General features: G+C 43.6%; 1 protein-coding gene across 11 annotated transcripts in view; it reads right to left on the bottom strand.

Moving 5' to 3' along the window:
- The window catches only part of WDR93 (WD repeat domain 93), a 694,060-nt gene that overhangs the window by 483,219 nt on the left and 191,114 nt on the right, over positions 1-19,727 (bottom strand). For 9 of the 11 annotated variants that reach the window (XM_078683212.1, XM_078683218.1, XM_078683219.1 and 6 more), the window contains one exon: positions 14,945-15,083. In XM_078683212.1, coding sequence (XP_078539338.1) covers positions 14,945-15,083 — 139 coding nt within the window. Of the gene's footprint in view, positions 1-14,944; positions 15,088-19,727 lie in introns of all 11 variants that reach the window. The other 2 variants (XM_078683220.1, XM_078683222.1) reach the window with 1 other exon arrangement.

Genomic DNA, 19,727 nt, shown 5'->3' with positions numbered 1-19,727 from the left:
TCCTTGTTTTTGGGTTCCCAGATGAGGCTTATAGCCTCAGGGCTTTGTCCGTTCCTCATGCTATTGCTCTCGGCGTTATCGCTGATATTGATTTTGCTATCATCTGGTGTTCTTGGTGACTTGTCCTTTGCATTATTTGGCCAATGTACTTGGATTAGGTTGGTGTCTATGGTCAATTTCCTCCCTGCTGTGGCTCCCGCGGTTGTGATCTTTTGTCCTGCCTGGCAGTTTTTAGGCTGGGGTGTCGATGTTGTTTGAGGTGAGATTATAGGCATTGTGCTGTTCTTTCCTTTGCAGTTATCCTTGTCCTGTAAGGGCTGTATGCCACTAAACTGGTAGGGCAGGGGGAGCGGAGATGGTTCAATAGGCAGTTGTAATCCTGATACTTCATTAATCTTTGAAAATAAGGTGTCCCCTGCGTTTTTTAGAAAACATAATTTTGTATAAATTTTGGGCAGAAACGAGGTTTGATTGATTTTTTGCTCCTTTCTGTTTTTGGCCATGTGGTCACTTATTAAGTTGTTTGAAGCAGACTTGTCCAAAGTTATGTCAATTAGGGAGCTCTGTATCATGGGCTTAAGTTTAGCTGGCGGAGTCTCTTTGGTTTCCTCAGATGACTTAGTTGTTTGTTTGCGCTTTTTTGGTCCTCCTTTGCTCGTTGGGCCTCCTCGGACCCTTCCTGACCTCATTATGGGCCCTCAGTCCCTCAGTTGCGCGTTAGAGGATAGTTTGAAGGGTGTCAAGCGAGACCAAGTGAAACCAGGTCAGAGGGAAGTCAGGTGGGTCAGTTGGAGGGCTGCGGAGATGTCGCTAGGGTGGAGCCTGGTTCGCTTGCGAGCGGAGCACGCCGGGGGGGCCCTGGTCAGTCGGACCTGGTCAAACTACCTGTCAGCCACGCCCCGGGGCTCTTACTTCGCGACCGCCTCTATCGGCTGCCGTGCTCACAGCTCTCCCCCCCCTCTGCAGGTTCCTTCAATGCTGTGTGAGCGTAGCGCTCAGTCATTTGCTCAGTCAATTGCCTTACCTTGCCTTGATCTCGGCCTAGCCTCGCCTTGCCTCCTTTCTGCCAAGCAGTGAGTGAATTTCTTGACGGCTAAGAGGCAGATTGAAAGGGGGCCGACCTCACAGCCCCACCGCAGCTTCAGCACTCAACACACTCAGCGTAACTCTCCCGCTGCTCCGGTGCAGGTCCGATCCGAGTCGGGGGTGTAGGAGTGGGTGCAGGTGCAGGTACAGGCAATTTCCCGCATCTGTATCGCCAGACGGACCATCCCGCTGCCGCCGGACATAGTGAGCCCTGCCGATTATCCTGAGGCAGGGAGATCTTTTAATATCACCTTCCCCACCTATCTATAATGCTTGAAAATCCTTCTCGCACCATCCACACCTTCGAAATATAAGACCCCGCTTCCACTGAATACCATTCGAAACATCGCACTTGGCACCAGATCACATCATAGATCACTGACTGGGCTTAAGAAAACAACAGTATCTGAACTAATAGATTTTTAGAAATCATTTGAGGAGGATTCCGACCTTTTGAATTTTATCCAGCATTGCTCCACTCAAAGGGCTCCGGCCAGCGGGAATTACCGACTCGTGCTCTTAGTAATCAGCTCCTGCAATACTTGATCTAAAAAGATCTGCATAAGAAATAGAAAATCGTCTTTACCAGTGCTCATAATTGATGTTCATAAATTTGTGTGGCTACTCCAGGAAGAAGGCACTGGCCGCCGAAACGCGCGTAGAGACCCATTTTTCGCCACTTATCTACCATAGATAAACAAAAAATTTTAACTTGTGTCTTTATTTGTTTTTGTATAAAAATTCTTTTTGCAAAAAAAATTTTGTGGTGTGAAATTTTAACCTTTACTATTGTGTTTTATTAATGATTTATTAACTGTGTAAATGCTAAATAAAAAAAACTCAAGTCTTACAGTCAGCCTCAGCCAATTGTTTATTTAATTCACTATCAATGTGTTCTAGACATTAGTTGCCTAGGTTGTTGCCTTTCAAATACAGGTACAGGCAAGTGCAGGCTCTGGTGCAGGCAGGCGGGTTCGATCCGGGAGCGGGTCCGTTCCCGGTCGGGGGTGGAGGAGTGGGTGCTGGTGCAGGGTGCAAGTGCAAGTTCAGGCAAGTACAGGCGCGGGTACAGGCGCGGGTGCAGGCAGGTGCGGGTTACCTCTGCAGTGCCCCCTGGGAGCGCTGGCGCGGGTCCATACCGCCTTCCGGTCGGGTGAAGGTAAAGGTGCGGGTACGGGGGAGGTGTGCGATTTACCTCCGCCGAGCTGGTTTGTCTCCGAAGCCTCCGCAGCCTTTGCAGCGCCGGGGGATAGTTGTTGTAAAAGTCCCAGTCCGTATCCCGTATCCCGGCTCGTAGCTCCCTCGTGGCAGTCTACTCCGGCGTCTGGACCGGCGTCTGGACCGAATGGCGTTCTGGCGTTCTGGCCGGCGTCTCGATTAGCTCTCTGGCGCTCTCTATAGGCACACCGGTTTCAGGAGTCAGGAAGCAAAGAAAGGCCTGTTACCTTTGGGGGAATGCTGCGAATTAGACGTTTTCGCAGTACTAATGAAGCTTGTACAAGGGCGCAAGATGAGAGTAGAGGTAGGTTCCTGTCTAGGGGTTACTCTACTTCCATGATTGATAATGCCATCAAGAAAACGTGTCTGATCTCGAGAACACTTGCATTAGTGAGTAGAACGAGGTCAGTCAAACACAACATCTGCTCCGTTGGATCAACCCACTAGACCGATTTTGACATACAAAAGACAACATCAGTCCTTACGCCGAATTTTCAACAAAAATTGGGCACTCGTCCGCAATTACCCAGTACTCGGGGACGCACTATCTAATAAAATCCCAGTATAACCTTTAGAAAAGGTCGCTCTATGTGTGACACTCTGGTTAAGAGTAGCCCAAAACTAACCTGCACAAATACCTGGTTAAATTCCAGAAAGGGATTTGTAAAATGCCCTGCTTGCAAAGCTTGTAGGCATGGGATAAGCAAAACATCCAACAAAACTCCTTTTTCTGTTGATCAAGTTCCCATCACCAAGATGCTCACATGTAAAACTGAGCATGTGGTGTATGTGCTGGAGTGTTCATGTGGCCTGCAGTATGTAGGTAGTACCAAACTGCAGGCTCACAAGAGAATACTCCAGCACATAAGGACGATCAACAGCACCGCATCGTACCAGGTTGCCAGACATTTTAAGGATTGCCACTGCAATAATCTAGAAGATCATCTAGGATATTTTGTAGTGGACACTGTCCTACCACTCAGAAGGGGTGTCAATCATGAAGCCCAACTTCACAAGTTGGAAACCAGGTATATCCTCCAATTAGATACCAAGACGCCAAATGGCCTCAACTCTAGTGAGGACTTTTTCACTTGCCTATAGTTATCTCTTTTTTGCACTAACTTTTAGATTATACATTTTACAGATTTGCCTTTGAAATTTTTATTATAAAAACTTCTTTCCTAGCACTTTGCACTTTTAACAACCATATTTGGTTATTTAGGGTGGCACTTTTTTGCACTAGCACTTTTGTTAGCAAGGCATAGGGGGATGTCATTTGCCCACTTGGCTGATACGTTCATGCATTAGCAATTTTATTTGTCCAGTACAACAGTGGACTAAGGTGGCACCTTGGTTTAACAGCATAACACAAGGTTGCAGCAATAGATTTAAGATATAGGACATATTTCAATATGCACTTGCAGAAATAAATGTTGTTCCATTTTTACTTCTTTTACTGACCAGCATCCACGTTTATGTGCAGTATATTTTGCTATGAAAGCTTTTATGTGAAGGTTTTTATTTGAGATTTCTAAACTACCGTTTCTGGTTTTATTATTTATACAAAATGTAAATGTTTAATGAGTTTTATGCTGGTTAAATCAAAAAGTGTCATTTCTGAATGGCTATATGCATCAATTAAGTGTTTTTAAGAACTCCTCTATGTCCATGACCGCGTTATGCACTTTCACTTTAATAAATACAGAAGCACTTCTCATGCATGTCATGTGATCAAAGCTTCTTGTAGACTGAAACGCATCATGGCGGCGGTGCTGGGGATTGAATAAAAACTTTGCACCTACTTCTTGGGTTCGTATTCGTCTGCTCCTGCTATATGGATGGTGTTAGACTAAGTGTCCAGCATTGATATATATATATTTTATTATAAAAATTCCAAAGGCAAATCTGTAAAATGTATAATCTAAAAGTTAGTGCAAAAAAGAGTTTGGATAACTATAGGCAAGTATAGCGTTTATACTTACCTGTAAAATACTTACAAATTTGTGTTAAAGGCATTTGTTGTAAAGGCAACATATTCATTGCAAAGAACATCGTTAAAAGAAGACTTTCATTGTAATGCCTTTGTCATTGTAAAAATGATGTCCTAATGGCATTGGGAATTCCGTCATGCATCCGAAATACGGACAGTGGCTCAAGGCCGGCTTCAGTGCTGGTGGCGCCCTGTGCAACAATGTTTGTTGACGCGCCCCCCCCTATGACCACCTTCGTAACGGATTCCCTCACTACCACTCTTCTACAGTGCCCCTCAAGTCTCCACAACTACTCTCTCACAGATGCATTAAATTAGTTTTATAGCACCACTGATACCAGTTTAGTGTGTCAGACCCTTTTTACATCACAAATATTACACAGAGACAATCAATTCAGTGGCGTAGCTAGCCCTGTGGCTGCCTGTGGCGGCCACTGCATTTGCTACCCCGCGGCAGTCGATTGAAGAGTGAGGGGATTCCCGCACCGAGATGACAGGTAAGAGTGGGGGGAGGCCGCTGCTGCCAAAACTTGGGCCGCCTGGGGTCGACCGTGACCCTCCCCCCCCCCTTGCTACACCACTGAATCAATTATACGTGTGTAAATCATTGTATGGGAAATGCTACATAAGACAAAGGACTACAAAAGGAGTCATGTCATCCATACTTGTAGGCAGTATAATTTAAGAGTGATTGGTTTGGAGAAGCACAAACTTAGAATATAAAACTTAACACCGTGGTTGGGGGTACTCCTTAATAATTAGGATTGATTTCTGCCCAAATTAACCCATTTTGCTACATTATGATAATGAAGGACTAGAGGAAAATCATAACGCTCTAACCTATACCATGCCGTTTTCATTCAGGTCTTTGATGACAGTTAATTGCTCTCTGTTCTACATTAGGATTTTAACTTACACACTGCAAGTAACAAAAGGATCTCTCTGACGAAAGACGAAACCTACTGACTTATTTACATTACATACTCTTTGTGATGTGTTTATTTCATTCCTAAGATTCACAAAGACTCAAATAAACCGCCAGGGAGGCCAATTATATCAGCCTGCAATAGTCTCATGGAGAACACCTCAGGATATGTTGATTATTTTCTCCAGGAACACGTCAAAATATACATGTTCTTTGCAGCAGGCATATTAACGCTCTGTGCTACCTTACAAAAAATTAAAACTTCCACTTAACAAAGTTTTAATCTCTGTCTCTCTCAAGAAAGAATATTAATCACCGAAGTTATCGTGACATGTTTATTGTTGCCTGAAAATTGCTGGAAGAAAATGCAGCAGCAGGTGGTTTTAAAGCCATATTATATGTTGCACTGCCACAGAGCCAGCCCTACCTAAAATGTACATTTTAATTAACAAGCTGAAAGTGGATTACACAAAAATAAGCTAGAGTGGAATATCTTCTAGTTATCAAGGCGGTAAGAAGATATACTGATAGTGCTATTAGAGAGTGGAGCTCAGCTCTATGTGCCTAGATAAATTAAATAAAATCCCCAAACATGAAACCTTTTATTTTATTTTCTGACTCATAAGCAAAACAATATTTACCTTCAGTTTAAGGTTGGACATAAAAGCGTGCCTCCTGATCTAACACTGTTTTCTCTCTTCTAGTTCTACGAAGTTTAACATCTTAGAAAAGAAAGAGGGACAACAGTGTTCAACAGTACAGGCTTTTGGGCAATGCGACTGGTGCCGACTTCAGAGCACAAATGGTGCCCCTAACCTTGGCACCCCAAAAGCCGGCACTGCAGTGGCTTATTTGTGACAGCTGGTTTCTATGTGCCATTCTCCAGAGCATCTTACTGTGCTTGCAGAACACAACTTAATAAATGATAAATATATTTCTTCAATCCACTTCAGAAAATAGACAGCGTGACAAGTTGGGAGACGATTGCTGCACTTCCTGCTTTCCACCAACCTACATTAACATAGCAAGCCTGGAGGAGTGCAACAGCTCTCAAACCTCCATGTTATTTGCAGCTCGAGCTGCTGAAAGGCTAGTGGATTGGAAATCAAGATTGACACTATCTCATCAATAAAATAAGTTATGCACTTTTTCTTTAACGAGCAAAAGGCGTGGTTCAACTATTTCAGGACAGGCTTCAAAAGTGCTGAATGAAATGTCACGCTGCTTGGCTTATATGGCTGCGGTTCCTGAGAATGTGCACTGAAGCCCACCTGGACACATTGGAAACATATGGGCACGTGTTGGGGGATTAGTGTTTGCTTAAAAATGTTTCCCTGTCTGCAGCGTTTCTAAGGTTTACTTCTGAATTGTATGCACCCCAAGATCTTGTTGACAGTATTTCAGGCAAATGAAATATTTCATAAACTTTTACCAAAGGGTAAAATTAATTTCATGGATGCTCTCAACTACAGTAAGGGCACAAGTTCTAAAAAATAGAAGTGAGGGGACAAACCAAGTTAGGCAGTCTGCAAGTGACATCATGGCGTGTGATATCACGGCAAGAGATATTATGATGCATGACATTGCAAGTGACATCGCAGTAAGTGGCAGCAAAACCCATGACCTCACAAGAAGTGGCATCACAATAAGTAAAATCAGATCTTAAGACATGTTTGACTTGGCCCTTTTTGCAGGGTTATCCCAGAACATTTTGCTTTCCTCTGTAGTAATTGACTCCAGACTGGTTGAGGTATTTGATGATGATTTATTGTATGTTGTTAAGTAGCCTGGAACAAGCCCCACCAGGAGCAGCCAGCAGGCAGCTTAGCCCCATCATAACTGTGGCTTATCTTCAACCAGCACCCAACATTCCATGGTGCATCACAGTGCAAAGGCATTCCACTAGAAGGCATGAAGTGGGTAAAGGCATACATAGGAATATGTAATAAGTGGAATACAACATATCTCCCCTTCTTCCACAACAGAACAATAAAGATAGGAGCATAGAACATAAAAGAAAGCTATCCTCCTGTTATAGTTATATTTATAGGATGTAATAAATAAACTCCCATCCTATCCTGTGTGCCAGATAGTCTTTCAATAGAGAAAAAAGAAATTGGCAGTATTTCACTATCAGGACATGCCACACACACCAGGGCCTGTCCTACCACTCACATACTCTGCACTCTGCCCACAGGGATACCTTGTGCCTACCTTAGGGGTGTCTTACATGTAAGAAAAGGGAAAGTTAGGGCCTGGCAAGTGGGTGCACTTACCGGGTTAACATGACAGTACCAAACTGCGTAGACACTGCAGTGGCAGGTCTGAGTTACATTTACAGGCTGCTTATGTGGGTGGCACAATCAGTGCTGCAGGCCCACTAGCAGCATTTGATTTACAGACCCTGGGCACACACAGTGCCCTGTACGAAGGGCTAACTAGTAAATCAAATATGCCAATCATGGGATCAACAATCCATAACAACAATTGACAGGGAGAGATGAAGTAATCAAAGGAAGCTGGAACTGTAGGTTCTTTAAGTTACTTTATTAAGATATTAAGTTATGATGATAACCCCATCAGGAGCAGCTGTCCTGCTGCTCAGCCCTCACTCAACTGACATTCACAGCACATCAACATTCTAATCATCTAACATTCCACACATCATGCATACAAGCTGAGCAGCAGGGAAACACAAGTTACAACATATCTCCCTTCGTTATGGGTACAATTGCATAAAGCAATAAAGTGGTTGTCAATAAGAGGCACTCTAGTACACATAGTCAAAGATATTAAAACAATGTACCAAAGTACAAATGGACAACACAAACATAATAATTTAAGCACAATCTGCATTCCTTCCTGAAATGAACAACTATCTTCATCCTACATCCTTATGCCACTAATTATACAAGTTGGCCAGACCAGTATAACAAGCAAGACACAAAGGAACAAACTTAACGCAACAACTCATCCATACTACGGGAAACCACATACACCCAAGCATTCCTCAGCATGCACACAACAAGTACAACGTAGCTGGGTAACCACGTGTACACAACAAACCCAACTGGACATATGCGACAAACAACTTGTGCTGATGAGTGGCTCAACAACTTGACGCCAACTCACACGCAAGAACTATTGGGAACAAACACAACCAAAGGGTGACCATATACCGCATAGCCCCCACAAACATGAGTAATGAGTCGCCTAACATTTAGAGACACTCACACACAACACCAGTTGTGTAACAACTCTTTGGTGAAACCATCACCAACACCAAAACAAAACAACCAATGAGTGACTATATACAGCATAGCCCCCAAATAACCCAGTGACCACATACCACATAGCCACACAACCAAGGGGTGGCCATATTCTGCATAGCCCCCACAAACATGAGTAATGAGTCGCCTAACATCTAGAGACACTCACACACAACACCAGTTGTGTAACAACTCCTTGGTGAAACAATCACCACACCAAAACAAAATAACTAATGAGTGACTATATACTGCATAGCCCCAAATAACCAAGTGACTACACACCACAAAGCCACACAACTAAGGGGTGGCCATATACCGCATAGCCCCCACAAACATGAGCTAATGAGTCGCCTAACATCTAGACACACCCACACACAACACTAGTTGTGGAACAACTCTTGTTACGTTAGTACCAACACCCAAACTACACAACCAAGGGGTGACTATATACTACATAGCCCCCACAAACATGAGCTAATGAGTGGCCTAACAACTCTGACGCCAACTCACACACACACCACAAGTGTGGAACAGTTCTTGGTAAATCAAAAACCTACGCCCAAACCTACCAAACTCATAAATAAGACTATATAGCAATCTATACACAACACAAACACATAAAAGACTTTTCCGGTGCAATGTCTGGGACTCATTCCATTAGTCACTTCAGGTATAGTTGCAGTGGCACAGTCACTATTGGTGCAGTTCCTGGGAAATCTTCCTTTAAATAATCACTTCATGCGCAGATACAGGGCACTTTCCTTAAATGGTCACTTCAAGTGTAGTGTCTTGGACCCTATGCAGTTCCTGTAACTTGAGCCATATAGCTCCTCGAAACAGTTTTCAACATACACTGCAGCTGGTACTAATCATTTTTTAAGTCACTTCTGGTGCAGTTTCTGGAACTCTTCCTTTTCTGGTCACTACTGCTTCTTCTTAATTGAAAGACCGTTCTTGTAACTTGAGCCATTTAACTTTTCAAAACGGTTTCCATCAGATTGTTTAAACATAGCTTTCATGAGAACCGTTGCACTATTACGCAGTTGCTACCCCTTTCCCTCTTCACTTTCCAAAATAATTTTTCCTGGGTGCCAACATGCTCAACAATCCAATGAACAGCGAAGACTCAAGAAACGATGCAGGCTCTCTGCGCGCTACTAATGAAGGTTAAAGTCATGCATTACCTTTAAATCTGCTGTATATGTACAAAGGCCTTGTGAACTACTTCTCCTTCCGAGAACTGCTCCGGTATTTCTTGACGCTTTTACTTGTGTTATTTTCGCGTTACTTAGCAACCATCATGGCTGCCATCACGTAATGAAAACAACGTCAATACGTCAGCATATGAGTCACCAGGAGCTCCGTCTTCTAATCTACGAAGGATGACAATGGCAGCATTCCTTCATGAAACGGAGTCTCGCGGTAAGCGTTACTGCTCATTTTCAAATAACGCACAAGGCTGATAATTGTAGTTGAGTCACTAATATAACAACGCTAATGCAAATGTCACTTTTGATGTACTCCGTGACTGTTCTCAAACAGTGTTGCTGGCATTAATTTCTCCTTTTAGCGTTGACGTAGGTCAGGGTTAATTGTCATTGAAAACTTTCTTCTGTGGCTCAAGTTACGAACATAAACAAACTAGGCAGCAGCAGTTTTTTCAAGTAGACTCCAAGACTCGATTTTACTTCTGCACTACACAACAGCTTGCAACCTACACAGAGGCTCGATTTCTGCCCCCGGTTAATTAATTGCTTTTTTCTTCCACCGAAGATAAACAAACCACACAGCTGCTGTTTTTAAAGCACTTCACTTTCAAAGTCTCGATCCATCACAGTGCAATTTCTATCCTTTCAACACCGTGAGTCGATTTCACTGTCCCACAGAGGCTCGATTTCCTGCCCCTGGACTCGTTTTTTTTTTTTAATTCTTCAAATACTCGGGAATCACACACCATCTGACAATTGCCTTTCACTTTTCTCTGAGGCTCGATTTTATGCCCCCGAAGAACCAACCAACTTTAACAACCAAAGACCACAGCTGAATTTAATCTCTTGAATCACATTCATCTGACACACCTATGTATCAGGGCGACCGATGGTAAGGTCACTGATGGGGTTCTTCCTTTTTGTGCCAGACAATATTAGAAACAAGCATATTTCATCAGATAAAAGTCATTTACCTCGAAATTGGTCTTTTCCAACGATGTTTTTTTACAGTCCAGTTACACTCTCTTCAACTTTTATTTCTCTTGACTGTTTCACTCTTTTCTTTGTTCCAGTCCAATACTCCTTTTCTTTTTGGTACCTTTTTTAAATTGCACGCGTAGATTCTTCTTCAGATTGATCACCAAATGTCGCCAAATGAAGTAATCAAAGGAAGCTGGAACTGTAGGTTCTTTAAGTTACTTTATTAAGATATTAAGTTATGATGATAACCCCATCAGGAGCAGCTGTCCTGCTGCTCAGCCCTCACTCAACTGACATTCACAGCACATCAACATTCTAATCATCTAACATTCCACACATCATGCATACAAGCTGAGCAGCAGGGAAACACAAGTTACAACAAGAGCATATGCACTTTAGCACTGGCAGTGGTATAGTATCCAGAGTCATAAAACCACCAACAACAGGTCAGAAATAATACAGGAGGATGTTGCTATGTTTACAGGGTAGTATGAAAGATCTCTTGTTGTCCTTTCCTCTGCTTCTCTGTTTACTATTTTTCACTATTGAAAGACTATCTGGCCCACAGGATAGGATGGGAGTTTATTTATTACATCCTATAAATATAACTTCGCATTGGGACAAGATAGAAAGATGGAGTTTAATATGCCTGAACTCGGAATATAAAAATGCATCTTTTAGTAAAGATGATTTTTAGATTGTGTCTTTGAAAATACCACTTTTAGAAGGTGGGTATTTTCTTGCTTAGCCATCCTGTGTAGCTCTGCTGGTTTGTGTATTGACTGTCTGGCTTTGGAGTGACAGGGGCTAGGGAGGTGCATTCTCTCAGACAGCCACTGGGGGGGAGATTGATGTGTGTCCTGCCTTTCCTGAATGGACCTGGGCTGCATTCAGTGTATGGGACAGCCACGGCTGGTAGTAGGTGTAACTGCAGGGCGGTGACGTGGGGACGGGGAGGGGCGGGGTGGAGGGTAGTAATGTATGGATTACGGACTTTAACAGGTAAGTAAACATATAAATAAATACAATGAATTTCGTTGCGCTCACTGCATCGCATTTGGTGATGCAGTGCACACAACGAAATTCATTTTATTAATTAATATGTTTACTTACCTGTTAAAGTCCGTAATCCATACATTACTATCCCCCACCCTGCCCCTCCCCCTCCCCACGTCATCTCCCTGCAGTTCCACCTACTACCGGCCGCGGCTGGTAGGGGAGGAGTTCTCACTAGTACCTGAATAGGCCCGGTCTGCATTTAGAGAGGTGGGAGGAGATTTCCCTTGCACCTGAATATGCCCGATCAGCCTTACACAATGTTGTCTCCACCTCCTGCCGGGTAGCTGCCCAAGAGAGGACAGAACTGGTTTCGGCTGGGCAAAGAGCTTCTCTGCCAACAGAGTACAAAGGAATTTGTGCTTTGAAAAGTGGGGCCCAGACCCCTGAACTTTAGATTACTGCTGAACTAAAGAACCTGCCAGGAAGAAGAACCGGGAATGCTGAAAGAGGAGTACTGCCCTGTGCTGTGTGCTGTTGGGGTTGGCCTGCAGTGGTTGCTTCTGTCTTGGGCAGGGAAAGTTTAGGACTGTGCTTTCATCATCTAACTGTTAGAGTTTTCTCCAAGGGCTTGAAGTAGAGCTTGTCTCCTATTGGATGTTTCAGGGATAGAAAAGACTTCAAAGATCACTTTTGGGACTTCAAAAGGAACCTATGCTAAGGAGAAGAGCTGGAGAAGCTGTAGGAGTAGTACAGCCCCTTTGCTTTCTGCTATCTGGGGTTGGCCTGCTGTGGCTGTTTCTGCCAAGGAGAGGAACTGTATGTGCATCATGCTTGAGAAAGTATCTCCAAGGGCTTGAATTGGAGCTTGTCCCCCGATAAAGAGATCTCAGGAACAGCAAAGACCTCACTATCCTTCTGGGCACCATCTCTGGTTCCGCTGGTTCCAGTCGGCACAGAAGAAAAGAGCAGCCGACTCTGTCACCAAGTCCATTGCAGACTCCGTGTCCTGAAGGCACCGCAGAGAGCACCGCCTCGCTTCGCCACGCAACCCTGGTCTCACCGACTCCGTCAACTAGCCGCTGCTTGCACCACGTGCTGTGGGCACCGCACTTTGCACCGCTTCGCTACACGCTGCACAGACGTCACCAACTCCGTCACTTCCCGACTCAAATATCAACCGGCCCAGTCGGCGCACCGTGACCTGCCAGCACCACATCGAGCACCATCTCACCCTGCAATGTAAGCCTTGGTCTCACCGACTCCGTCAACAAGTTGTTGCCTGCACCGAGCCGTGAGGACACAGCACGCTGCAAAGCTTCCATCTCACATCGCAACTGCAACGGTTGCCCCGACCGACTCCCATCCGCGCGTTGGCCGCAACAAGAAAGGTACTGTCTCCAAGTCTGTCGACACTTTAGCTAACCTGTAGCAACGCGATTGGCTGGAATTGTTAGACTCTGTCATGTTCAGTATCGCGGTAGCTCCAAACGGAGCTACCAAGTCAGAAGAACTGTGTTTTCACGTTTTTCCTACAAATTAAAGGTTAGTTTGCACAGAAACTATTTTTACAAGTATTGTATGTTGGATTTTTGTCATTTTTGGTCTTGCTGTTTTATGTAAAGTTTTGCTTATTTTTCTAAACTGGTTTGGTGTCCCTTTGTAGTGTTTTCACTGTTTTACTGTATGTGTTCACAAATGCTTTACACACTGCCTCTTTGATAAGCCTATCTGCTCATGCCAAGCTACAAGGGGATGAGCAGGGGTTATTGTAGAAGTGTATCCCCCTTACCCTGACTAGGAAGAAGGATCCCTACCTGGACAAAGGTACCTACCTCTGCCAACTAGAGATCCCCATTTCTAACACGACATTACACATATGTTTAGCAGGTCTATCATGAGTACATTTGAGTACATCACAATATTTAACAAATCAGATGCGAAATCTGGGCCTCAATTCATACTTTATTTTTTTTAACTCTGCCACAAAGAAATTGGAAACAAGGATAAACATGGCAATACATCTGTTCTGCTTAATTGGTTACAAAGTCTGCATTTTTAAATATTTTATGAGGTTAAGGTTAAGGGACCTGCTTTTTTTGAATGTCCAGTAAATCTTAGGGAATTCTTATAATAGTGAGATAACTCTGAAGGTTAACTTATTTGCTGGAGTGATCTGTGTTTTGTCTAGTCCCAGTTTTGAATCAAAGTAGCATAGAGGGTTAATATTTCTCCTTTGAAGCAAATAATGTAACAGGTAGATGAAAGATTTTTGTTTAAGTTAACTAAGTGGGTTACTGCTTTTAACACAGATATCCTTTTGTTACTTGCAGTTCATAAATTGTAATCCTTCTAATACAACACAGTGAGCTATGAAGGTTATGTGACTCCTACACCTTGTGACCCTCCCGGTCTTATGTAACGCATCCTGTACATTGATTTACACACGTATGGTTTATGGTCAATGTATAATGTATACTTGTGATGTAAAGCGCTCTGGCACCATGCAATGGGATGAGTAGCGCTATAAAAGAAATAAAACAAAATTATGGTATTTAAATTATTTGTGTAAACACTGGGACAGACCAACACATCCGACATTCTAACAATGCATGAATATCTCTCATATACAGGCACTGAAAAAAGTAAAAAGCATGCTATTCTTAAGTAATTGTGAAGTAATAACAAGCTGTGGGCCTGTGTCTCCCCCTCCATTGCTTTTGCATCTAGGTGTGATACTCCTGATAACTCCCAGCCAGGATACTCCAAAAAAAGGAGACCCGATGGCCCCTTAAATGGCGTTTGTTTTCGGCCCTGTTGGAATTTAAAACAGCGAAGCCCCCTGGCCTGCACGTTGTTGCTCGGAACTAAAACAGACAATGTGAAGGAGCTGTTGAATGACTACTGATGCCTGAAAATTACACCAGGACGAGTTCAGCATATCCAACTTCTTGGCAGGGTGGACAGCGCCTACCCTGTGAAAAGAGTGGGTATACACCGTCTACCCTACACTTGTGCCCTGTGGTATGCTTACAATGGAAAGCTGTGTGTCACAGTGTCCTTTATAATTCTTTGCCGTACGCATATATGTGCAGTAAAAAATGAATATATAATCTACCAAGACGCACCCCTGCAAGCCTGTGTTCTTAGGCATGGGCGTACATGGGTGGTAGCAAGACTACACTCCTCTAGGAAATCCTGGCAACATAGACCATTATCGTGGAAGTTCTTGAATTATTTTTAAACGACATATTGAATAACCAAAATGTACCTCAGTGGGCATTTCTGGTTTCAAGGGAAGCGTTGCTGCTCCTGGGGTGGATCCAGCTGTTGATGTTGCCTTCGAACGTTCCAGCTCCTTTAACCAGGAATCCTTGGGTAGTCGATAAATCTCCACGCAAGACTCTCCACTGCCTGTGTTTGGTTACCACGACCCAGTGAGGAAATTAAAACAAGAAGAAATAAGATCTCAGAAAAACGGAGTGTAAAATTGTTCATTTTCATGGCTTACATCAAGCAGAAGGACATCCAAATCATATTCTCAATAGTAAGTGTAGCAATGTCTAGCTATTATTGAGCAAGTCAGTTGAAGTTAAAAGGAACTGATGCCTGGCCGCTTATAATGACATTGAAATGACATCACTCAGGACTTTGGTTCATAAATCAAGAAATACCTGAGAAACACTTTATTGTGAAAAAAAAGTTGTTTGCCACACTCAGTGATTTCACTGAACCTGGTACCAAACCCAATAGATAAAAATAAAAATGTAATATTTATAGAATTTCTACTTTCATAGAAATATACCCAAAAGGATTTAAGTAAAAACAACGAACATATCCAGACGGTTTGACAATAGTCGAAGGCCCTCATTAAGAGTGGCCGGTAAATTCCAGTGGACTCAGTCACATGAGTTACCAGACCCAATGGATTAGAAGTTTTTCTCCCCGGGATTTCGAATGCTAAAAGAAGTCAACATCTCCATGTGAAACTTCATGGCAAACCATGTGAGAATCGGTGCAGAAATACAGATTTCCAAGTTATGTCCCAAAAACATGTAATCCACGTTATTACCCCTTCCCAGAATTACCATGACCTCGAGTGAAAGTAATTCCTGGGAGGGGAAATAATGGGCATTTTACCAGACCACTCCTAATAAAGGCCAAAGTGTAGTAGTCTGGTCTCTATAATCAAGTGACTCATACATGAAAGAAAAAAGAGAACAAAAGCTAGAGCAGGGTGCAAAAAAGGAAGTACAGAGACAGTACAGATCCTTAGATAGTATTAGGGGGGAGAGGGAGTAGGTAAACAAACAAAATCAAACCTAAAAAATGGAGAACAACAAAAATGGAATAGAAAGGGTTAAAAAATAAATAAAAAGGGATTGTGCAAACCAAAGCAAAGGAGATGGGCCGTAGCCCTCTCTCTGACCCCTTCCCCTGTGGAAAATGAATAAGGCAATGGAGGGACTATGGGGCACATGCATCAATGGAAATTGCATTCGCAAATAGTGCGAATCGCAAAATTCGGCCGTTTGCGAATGCAATTCCAATTTTTGGGATGCATTATCATTTTTGTAATTTTCGCAATTTAAGAAATCGCAAAATTGCGATTTCTTAAATTGCGATTGCATTTAAAGAATCTCAAATTGAGATTCCTTAAATGCAATGCATCAAACTTTAAAAACTTGCGAATTCGCAAATAAGGGGAGCAAATTACCATGAAGTTGACCTTCATGGTAATTTGCGAAAACTTTGAAAAATGCGCTGAAGGGCATTTTTCAAAGTTCCATTTTACAAACACACATGCCCTTGGGCATGAACTTATAGGCAGATTTCAGGGGTGCAACAGGGTGTCCTTTAGATACCCCTACACCCTTGAAATTGCATTCTCAATTTGCGAATTTATAATAGTCAAGTCAAGTCAGAGAATTTATATAGCGCACTACATACCCAGAGGGTCTCAAGGCGCTTAGAAAGGGGAGGAGGATTATTTGTCAAATATCCACGTTTTAAGTTGCTTTCTGAATGCTAGGTGGTTCTGGGTGAGGCGAAGGTGAGCGGGGAGTGAGTTCCATGTTGTAGCAGCCAGGTATGAGAAGGATCTGCCACCCATGGTGGTCTTGTTGATGCGAGGTACAGTGGCGAGGGCTTGGCTGGAAGAACGTAGTTGGCGGGAGGGGGTGTAGAAGGACAGTCGTGAGTTGAGGCATTCTGGTCGGATGTCGTAGAGTGATTTGTGTGCGTGGGTTAGCAGTCGGAAGGTGATTCTCTTATTGACGGGTAGCCAGTGGAGGTCTTTCAGGTGACCAGAGATGTGTTCGTTGCGCGGGATGTCTAATAATATAAAATGGTGAATCGCAAATTAAGAATGTCTTCCCATTCATTCTATGGGTCTCTAGGCCCATAGGAATGGATGGGGAGGTATTCCTTAATTGCGATTCTCAATCAGAGAATCGCAATTAAGGAATTTTAAGAAATCGCTATTTTTTTAGCGATTTCTTGATGCATTGCAGTTAGCAATTCCTTAATTGCGATTCCTTATTTTTCGCAATTAAGAAATCGCAAAATGCAATATTGATGCATGTGCCCCTATGTCTTGTAAAGATCCTTAAAGACAACCTATGTACTGAGGTAACGGGTTTTTAGGAACCCGCTGGTGTCAGGGGATAACACCCGAAGACCTCTGAGTTCCCTTGTTCCGGACCACAGAAACACGTAGTCTTCTAGTCACAGTCAAAGATCAAGTTTTATTGGTAGCTACCAAGTAACACGTGTCCCAGAAGTACACCACACAGAGAGTAGGTTCTTGGGAGACTGTTCGTTTTTACAGAACCAGCCGTCTCCTTATATATCAAATATATGGCTTCAAGCAAGAATTCTTGAGTTTTATGGTATGGTAACACACATATTTCTACAACAATACAAAGAGCGAAGTCATGTAAGCAAGCCCATATTTTAGATGTCCAGTTTGCTGATAGATTACCCAGTTGGATCGGGAACTCCCATCAGATATAGATGAACCACCAATAAAGGAAGGTACAACCCAGCCATAAAAGGGCCATAAACAAGATACGGGGACAGGTGCGTGTTTGAAGGAAACATGGGCTGTATGTAGTGAATGGTTCGTGGAATGTTATGCGTAGATGCTAACGTATTCGGCCACTGGGCGAGGAGCTGCCTAAACAGGTTTGGCCGAAGACAGTGGAGTCAGTTGGGACAGGTCAGGGGAAAGTCACGAAAGGTGGACGTGTTTATTTGGATCAAGCTCGACCTTTAATTGACTTATCATGAGGGCAAGATGCAAGATGGATGCCGTTCACAAAATGGAGTTTAAGGGATGGGACGGAAACTGTGATTTAGGGGTGTTGGCAACCCTCGATTGTAACGCAAATACATAGGAATGATGTCCTAATCATTATCGGTTCGTAGACACGAAAATCGTCACGGTACGTTGAGGTTTTGTGACACGGGTATTGGACCTCGATATCGGGAAAACGACAGGGTCTGGATTTTGGGAACCACAGACCCTCCTTTTGCCCTCATATAAGGCAATAACTCATGCTAATCTGAGTCCAAATCGGTATGAAGAAATTCGTGGAGATGTTGCTGGAGCATCATTCTGCTACTCAGCTCATCCTGTGACACAGGCTTCCGTACACACGAGGTAGCACAGAGGCCACATAGTGCAGGAGCACACTGTATACACAAGCAAAACATGAACAGAAGTGCCAAGATCATCCCGATGAAAATCAAAGTTTTCCATCCCCAGGCAGCGATCAGTTCCCAGAACCACCCCAGCAGGGACCAATCCCCTTTCTCAATGTGAAGGGAACCAGATATTTCGTGTAGTTTGGAGATGGCCTGGTATACTGTTGGTGCGTTATCAGGGATGAAAATGCAGCAACTGGATTGGATGACTCTACACACACCACCACGATCGGCGAGTATAATGTCTAAGGCAATTCGGTTCTGAAGGGTCATAAGTCGATCCGACTGAAGCTCTGTTGTCAAATTGCCAAGTGCTCCGGCCGTTGTGGTCACGGCGGATTCAACTATCCTCGCTAACTGGCGAATATTCCTGCTGTTCACCATAGGCCCCCAAAATGGCAGAAAACCCTTTGCGAAGTCAGCGAATTCCTGACCCGCGGTGTCGTCTTTACTCACGACACCTCTAGCTGTCCTTGTCCGGTGGTAATCTGCTCGGGCCGTGTAGGTAGGAGGCAGCAGAAATGAAATAAAACATATACCTGAGAAATCAGGGGGCAACCACGTGTAGGCTTGGTCGTGGCAAACGAAATACGTGCCTTTAGCTGCCAAGAGTATCGGGGAAGTTCGGGAAGCAAATACATATGTTTCCGTGCAAATGCTCTTTCCTAACTGTGCTGTGGGGTTCCTACCAATACCCTGTAAGCATAAGTGACCTCGGTGGGGAACTATCCAAACTGGGCGAGATTTCTGTGCTGCCTGGCTCTTGACCAGGTAAACCCCATGTTTGGTCACGTTCCAACGGGTGTAGGGACTCAGTTCATCTTTGGGGATTGTCAGATAGGTGTCGATATCCCTACTCATGTTCCTTATCCCTGCAATTAGTGCCTTGTTACTGGAGTCGCTCGCAGCGGAACGGGTCGGGTATGGTTCTAGGGCGAATAGGAACATGGTCTGGAAAGCCCACAGAGAACCATAGTAGCTAAATGGCAAAACGAAGTATGGGATACCCTTATCGGTTGTGTGTGGCATAAGTCCGCATATCCAACAGTTTGACGTGTTCATTATGGACTGGTGTTGGTGTAGAAGCTGGATGAAAGAGTTGTTTACAAATTCGAGTCTTCGGGCAGACTCGTGTTCAGGTAAAGGGTGAAAGTAGTGTGGAGAAATAGTGGGAGGAGGTGGTGTCTGGGTGTCATTCGAAAAGGTAACTTTAAATACGAACAAGGTATAACCAATAAAAAACACAAGTATGCTACATAACATTAAAACACATAATATCAGGAATCTTCTTCTGGACAGTATCGTGCATAACTGTTTTTCGAAGTTCGTGAGTCTGACAGGTCTCT

The sequence above is a fragment of the Lissotriton helveticus genome, chromosome 3_1 (assembly GCF_964261635.1).
Source record: "Lissotriton helveticus chromosome 3_1, aLisHel1.1, whole genome shotgun sequence".
In the NCBI taxonomy this organism is placed as follows: Eukaryota; Metazoa; Chordata; class Amphibia; order Caudata; family Salamandridae; genus Lissotriton; species Lissotriton helveticus.
The sequence above is the reverse complement of the archived record's forward strand: the minus strand, read 5'-3'. Positions and strand labels throughout refer to the sequence as shown.